This window comes from Anastrepha obliqua, chromosome 5 (assembly GCF_027943255.1).
Source record: "Anastrepha obliqua isolate idAnaObli1 chromosome 5, idAnaObli1_1.0, whole genome shotgun sequence".
NCBI classification, from domain to species: Eukaryota; Metazoa; Arthropoda; class Insecta; order Diptera; family Tephritidae; genus Anastrepha; species Anastrepha obliqua.
The window spans coordinates 89,207,802-89,215,440 of NC_072896.1; the positions used below are offsets into that span (position 1 = coordinate 89,207,802).

Consider the following 7,639-nt stretch of genomic DNA (forward strand, 5'->3'; position numbering starts at 1 on the left):
GTAAGGATAGCGGACTGAAGTCGGAACTCTAAAGAATTGAAATTGAATACGAATAAACGATCGATTATTTCATGAGCTGTGTGATATGGGAGGGCAAGCACCAAACTCATATTGTAAATTTCTGTCGGTCGGAGAAGTCGGCAACCGAAAACAAAATGCGGTTCCAGGCAGTATTTTCACAAACAAACAAAAATATTAGTGATGCCACCACTCCAAAAATGGTGTCAAAGTGACATTTACCAACGGATTTCGAGAAAAGGTGAGAATGTGTCTTATATAAAACTTCTTTTGAATAAAGTAAAAGTTTGGGCACAATTTTGGAATTAGTTTCCAATATTACGCCAAGCAATCCATTAAATATCCCAGAAATACGAATCTGAGTTTTTCATTAATTTTAGAGCTTAAAACAAACCTACAAACAGCTGACAAACTGTCGTAAGACCCACACTCACATACGGGTACGAAGTCTGGGTGCTGAAATCCAATAAAATCCGTTCAGTTAAATTGTTTTGAAATAAAGATACTAAGAAAAATATATGGACCTGTACGACTTGAGGATGGTACTTACCGCTTTCGGCACAACGACGAGTTAGACACACTTATCAGAGGTGCAAATGTAGTCAGATACATTAAAGCGCAAAGGATTGTACGAAGGTATGGTCACCTATGAATGAGCAACGATAGAGCTATAAAAAAGATCTTCGAAACAAATCCGTAAGGCGACAGAAGAAGAGGCCGCCCGAGAAAACGATGGGGAGATGACGACATTGAAGGCGACTTTCAAGCTATGGGCATATCTGATATCAAACGAAAAGCTGATGCCCGAGTGACGTGAATGCGAATTGTAACGAAAGCAATGGTTCACACCGAACTGTGATGCTATGATGAAGATGAAAAGAACGCGCCATTTAGATATAAACCAGCCATTGGTACACCCTTTATGAGAAAGCAAAACATTTGCAGACATTCACAAAAAGACGCCATCAACGCAGAAAGCCTACTAACCTAGTTGGGCTTCCTATATGCACTGCATATTCGGTTCCATGCGTCGAGCAGTTGTTCTTAAGGGGTCAGTCTACTTTGGAGACTCGAAAAAAAGGCTATATTCGTGATTTTTTTTTTGAGAAAACTATAAATGATAGTAATATAAAATTTGTTTGATTTATTAAATAAAGTCTTAAAATTCAGAAATAAATTTTTTTTTATTCAATTTTATAGTATTTTTAGTAAAAAAATAGCAGTGAAGCGTAACGTCTCAAACATGGGTTGGTGAGGCAGCTCCATCAGAACTCAAGAACGGCTTGTCTGAAACAAAAAAATCAAAATGTTTCAGATTCAGTAAGATACTGGCTACAAAATGACCCTCGGATATTAGGTTTTAATGAAGACAAAAAAAATGGCTGATAAAAATGGAAAATTTTTGATAGAACGGTTTTTTTTTTCGCATATTTAAAAAAAATATATAGTAAAAATTTAAAATTTCAAAACCCCCGAGCGTCAATTTGGTGCAAATTATGTCTAGAATAGGTGATCCAAATTTTATGAAAATCGGTTGATTAGTTTTTGAGATACAGTGGAGCTAGATTTTGAAAACGTTGTTTTGAGAAAAACGCGTTTAAAGTTTTTAATGCACGCTATACGCGCAGGTAGACGAAATGATGTTCAGGTAAAAAAAAAATAGTTAGAGTGCTCGGATTTTCTTAAAATTTTTACACAATATTTCTGGATATATATACTTTCAAATTATGCAAAAAAAAAAATTGAAAAATTTTAAAGTGACAAAGTAGACTAACCCCTTAAAGTATTTGAATAATACTTTTTTTTACGTTTTTTTTTACGTGAATTTATGCTTTCACTTTTTGGTCTTCAATTTTCATAGAGTAGAAAACATACTTGAAAAAATTGTCAGTGATGACGATGAACATGAAAAATAGATGTTTTAGTTATGCAAGTACGAAAATAAAGGTAAATCTAGCAAATACAGTGGATGCGTGCAGTGCTTCAAAAGCTCAAAAATAATAATGGGTAAATAGTAATAGCAAATATGCTAAAAATAATACAGAATGAATGAATAGGGTTTTGGAACACTTTCCTTCTCAACTGGGGATATTTTAGGTGGGGGAACAAGTTCGTAGCATTTTTATCGAATACTTTTATTTATACAAAAAACAATAATTATATCTGTTTGGTCACATTATATGCGCCCTTTTTGACCGCATCCTTTGATCCGCCCCTGCACATGATTGGTCATATTATGAGCGCCCTTTTGACCGCATCACTTGATCCGCCCCTGCATTGCATTCCCGCAACCTTGAACATCAGGTGATTAAAGGAGACCAACCTTGAACATTAGGTGATTAAAGGGGACCAAATTAGAATTAGAACCTTTAGAATTAAGTATGTGTGTATGTATATAAGCAAGCCTATATGCAAAATAAAACAGTACACTTTTGGAGTTCATTGAATTCAAACCGTTTTTCTCAGCATTGCCGCCGGACAAACAAACGAGTTTGTCTGTACATTTTCTGGCGCCCAACGTGAGGCATACATATAGTGTGTCTTAATTTTTAGTGGCAATCGCTGATAACGGAATAAATATCGGTTCAGCAATTAAATTTTTTCGCAACCGTGGATTATTGTCAACTTCTGCTGTTTGGCATACAACTTAAGTGTTACTGCAGTGATTCATCAACCACCAAATATTTTTCGGCTCAGCATTTTCATCATTTTGTCATTTCGCAAATCATACATCTATACCTTTTCGCAAAATTTATTTGGTGAATCATGTCGCTGGAAGAAGTCAAGCAGCAGCGCTTACTAACCCGGAAAAACATGTCCCGCATAAGGACAATAGTGGAGACAAGCGAAAGTAAAACTGGAAAAATACTTTCGCCTATCGAACTCAAGTGTCGACTCGGAATTTTAGATTCCTATTTTAAGCAAGGATTGGGCTATCAAACGCAAATCGAGAAGCTCGATCCAGAAGACAATGGTCGGGGTGACCTGGAAGACCTCTACGTCACCATCCGTTCAAACATCCAAATGCAGCTCGGTGAAGATGAACACAACTCAACGTTCCGTGAATCAACAGCAGCAATTCCTGTTTCGCATTCAAAAATACCAGCATTAAAATTACCCGTATTCTGTGGAAGGTACTCGGAATATAAAAATTTCATCGCATCATTCATGCACGTCATCGGAAATGAGTCATCGCTGTCTAATATTGAGAAGTTCAACCATCTCCTCAATTGTTTACAAGGACAGGCCTTGGAGACTGTGAAGGCGTTCCAAATCACCAGCGAGAACTACTCAAAGGCATTAGACAGATTAAAGTCCCGTTACGACAATAGCACGCTCATCTTCATGGAAACCATCAAGTCGTTATTCGAGCTGCCTTCTGCTGCAAAAGGTTGTGCTTCTCAGTTACAAAGTTTGGTCGACAACGTGTCTGCACTTTATAGTTCGCTGTTGTCAATCGGCTCTGATAAAAACATTTCGCATTTACTGCTCATTCACCTTGTAATGGACAAGGTTGATGAAGAAACGCAAAACAAGTGGAAGGAGTCATTAGACTTCACATCGCTACCATCTTGGGAACAGTGCGCAAAGGTTCTCGAACGACGCTGTCAGTTTTTAGAGTCAGCATCGGGCTCCCTCTCGTTTGGTGATTCTGGAAAATCCAGCTACAAACAGGAAAACAGGAATAAGCCGCCACGTAAGGGCTATTCGTTTTCATGTACAAATCGCTCTTGCGCATTATGTTCTAATTCAGACCACTTGATTGGCAGTTGCTCTCGCTTCAAGCAAATGGAGATTGCTGACCGCTTCAAGGAGGTTAAGAGGTTAGGTCTGTGCCTAAATTGTTTGTCTAATAAACACCAACTAGCACATTGCTCGTCCGCATTCAGATGTAAACATTGTGCTCGTTCTCATCACAGCCTACTTCATCGTGCTCCTACTTCAAACAAAATGCAGTCAGCATCGCTTCCTACATCATCACTTGAGCAACCAACGCAACCTGTAAGTACTGCAGCTGCGCACACACATCAAGAAAAATCGCCACAAGACCAAGTCATACTAGCAACTGCAGTGGTACTCATCCGAGATGCGTCTGGCTGTTTTCATTTGGGTAGAGCGCTACTCGACTCCTGCTCCCAAGTAAATTTTATTACCGAGGAGTTTTCCCGAAAATTACGCCTCCCAAGAGAAAGGCACCACGCTGAAATCCAGAGCATTGGGGACTCGGTAACAAACATCAAACACAAGACATCAGCCACTGTCAAATCTCGAATGTGTGACTATGAGACACCATTATCATTCCATGTTACCTCGCAGATCGCTTATCAGCCAGAGGCTGAATTTAATATCACATCTTGGAACTTGCCTGCTAACATTGAACTCGCCGACGAAAATTTCTTCAAGCCAACACGTGTAGACCTACTCATCGGCACAGAAATCTTTTTCGACATCCTGTCTATTGGGCAAATAAAGTTAGCACCTGGGTTACCGTCACTACAGAAGACTTTATTAGGATGGGTCGTCTCTGGCCGATATCAACGACCTACAGAAAATTCATCATCAATTTGCCTACTTTCGGTTGAGGAATCAGTGGATGCCAATTTGCAACGCCTCTGGAAGCTGGATGAACCATCAAAGGCAGACATGTGGACCACTGAGCAAAGGAATTGTGAGCAAAGTTACATGCAAACCGTGCAGAGAAACATCGAGGGGAGAGTTGTTGTCAAGCTACCGTTTAAAGAGGCCCCTCATTGTCTCGGCCAGTCGTACGCAACTGCACTTCGAAGATTTATTGCTCAGGAGCGGCGTATAACGCGCTGTCCTGACCTTCACCAACGATACATCGCATTTATGGAAGAGTATTCCCGCCTTGGGCATATGAGCATCGTTGAAAATGTGAATTTCGATAATCCACATTACTATGTGCCTCATCATTACGTCCTGAAGCCAACTAGCACAACAACTAAACTCAGGGTAGTATTCGACGCCTCCTGCAAGAGTACAACCCAAAGATCGCTCAACGATATTCTTGCTGTGGGTCCTACTCTGCAGAACGATCTATACATCTTGCTACTACGGTTTCGATTATATCGTTACACACTTACTGCTGATATCGTAAAGATGTATAGACAAATTTTGGTGGATAAAAACGATCGCAAATTCCAATACATCTTATGGAGAAGTACGCCCCACGATGAAATACGCACTTACCAGTTAAACACGGTAACATATGGTACGGCGTCCGCTCCTTATCTCGCTGTACAGAGCCTAAACTACATTGCTGATGCATACGAATCGGAGTATGCGCTCGGTGCCAGCACAATTAAAACGTCATTCTACGTTGATGATCTTTTATGCGGTGCCGATACCCTGGCAGAGCTATCGCGAATCAAATACGAAGTCACGGAGATACTGAGGCGTGGTTGTTTCCCCTTGGCGAAGTGGCATTCAAACCACACTAAATTTCGAGAAGACGACACCATGAAAGATTTAAATATCGACGAAAGTTTTACAACGAGCACTTTAGGTATAAAATGGGATCAAATACGAGATATTTTCTTATTTACTTTTCAGTCGAAACAACCTGTGAATGGACGTGGAACTAAGAGATCAATCTTATCTATTGCATCAGCGCTTTTCGATCCTTTGGGACTTCTCGCTCCGGTTATTATTACTGCAAAGATCATATTACAAGAAATATGGCTTTTGAAGCTGAATTGGGACGAGTCGGTGCCGCAGAACCTACAAACGGCATGGGAACGATTTCTCAAGGACATAGCTCATCTGAGTACGCTCTCAGTTCCAAGGTATTCTGGATCAACAAATCACAACTCTTTACAAATTCATGGGTTTTGTGACTCGTCCATTCGAGCCTATGGCTGTGCTATTTATCTTCGCTCGAAATCAACAGAAGGCAAACCTACTGTCACCCTTTTGACTGCCAAGTCGCGTGTAGCTCCAATTAAGAAGCAATCGCTACCTAAACTCGAGTTGTGTGGCGCCTTGCTGTTGGCACGTCTACTAGCAAAAATAAAACCTCTATTCAACGCCAACACCACTGTGTTTCTGTGGACTGATTCACAAATTGTGCTACATTGGCTTGAACTGCACTCAGCTACCCTATCAACATTCGTCGGTAATCGAGTGTCAGAGATTCAAGATCTCACAGCAGACGTAAGTTGGCGGCATGTCCCAACAAAGTGCAACCCGGCTGATATCGTGTCACGAGGCTGTACTGCACTTGAACTAAACAATTCAATTTGGTTTTCAGGACCATCATTCCTACAACTTGAACCCGAAAACTGGCCCAGCAATCAATGTGGCCAACTCGATATGGAAGAAGTTTCTCGAGAAAAACGTAAGTCAGCTTTTAAAGCAGTCATCGAAGAAAACTACATTTTGAAGGTGCTTGAGAGAAACAGTACATACATTCATTGCTTACGAGTTGTAGCCTGGCTATTTCGTTTTCATCAATTAACAAGCAGGCCGCTTGAAACTCACCTAGACAAAGGAACTCTATCACCTCAAGATTTGAAGCAAGCGCTGTGGTGCATTGTTTGGAATGTGCAACAACAGCACTTCGCTGACGAAATACGGCTGATCAACCAAAACAAAACAATATCTGGGCAACTTAAATTTCTCAACCCGTTTCTGCAGATTCAAGGTGGTTTTCGTCTACTACTAGTTGGTGGGCGTCTTGAGCTAGCAGATTTGGCAGATTTTCAGAAACACCCTATCATATTGCCAGGAAAATGCTACTTCGTGGAGCTCTATATTCGACATTTACACATCACGCATTACCATGCAGGTGCTAAAGCACTGGTGGCATTACTACGTCTTCAATTCTGGGTCATAAAATGGCTGTACTACCTGCTTGAAATACATTTCAACGGGCCCGGGATGTTTGGTCACATTATATGCGCCCTTTTTGACCGCATCCTTTGATCCGCCCCTGCACATGATTGGTCATATTATGAGCGCCCTTTTGACCGCATCACTTGATCCGCCCCTGCATTGCATTCCCGCAACCTTGAACATCAGGTGATTAAAGGAGACCAACCTTGAACATTAGGTGATTAAAGGGGACCAAATTAGAATTAGAACCTTTAGAATTAAGTATGTGTGTATGTATATAAGCAAGCCTATATGCAAAATAAAACAGTACACTTTTGGAGTTCGTTGAATTATAACGCTTTTTCTCAGCATTGCCGCCGGACAAACAAACGAGTTTGTCTGTACAATATCAATAAGTTAATCTCTACTAATATTATAAAGAGGAAAACTTTGTTTGTTTGTTTGTTTGTTTGGTTGTAATGAATAGGCTCAAAAACTACTGGACCGATTTTAAAAATTCTTTCACCATTCGAAAGCTACATCATCCACGAGTAACATGGATTATATTTTATTTTGGAAATAGGGCTCGAGATATAAGTCAAAACGTGAACCCGGGTAACCTTCGGATGTGTATGTACAATATGGGTATCAAATGAAAGCTGTTGGTGAATGCTTTAGTCCAGAGTATTTTTCATGCCGCTACGTGACTGTGGTCTCGAGATATAGGTCAAAACGTGGACCCGGGTAACCTCTGGTTGTGTATGTACAATATGGGTATCAAATGAAA

At 40.4% G+C, this 7,639-nt stretch overlaps 1 protein-coding gene across 1 annotated transcript; it reads left to right on the forward strand.

The window, feature by feature from the left end:
* The first annotated feature begins 2,784 nt into the window (after nt 1-2,784).
* Nucleotides 2,785-7,114, forward strand: LOC129248873 (uncharacterized). Its single transcript, XM_054888486.1, has 5 exons — nt 2,785-3,715; nt 3,773-3,842; nt 3,909-4,158; nt 4,336-6,192; nt 6,290-7,114. The coding sequence occupies exons 1-5, from the start codon at nt 2,785-2,787 to the stop codon at nt 6,419-6,421; spliced, it is 3,240 nt and encodes a 1,079-aa protein (XP_054744461.1). The 3' UTR covers nt 6,422-7,114.
* The last annotated feature ends 525 nt before the right edge of the window (nt 7,115-7,639 follow it).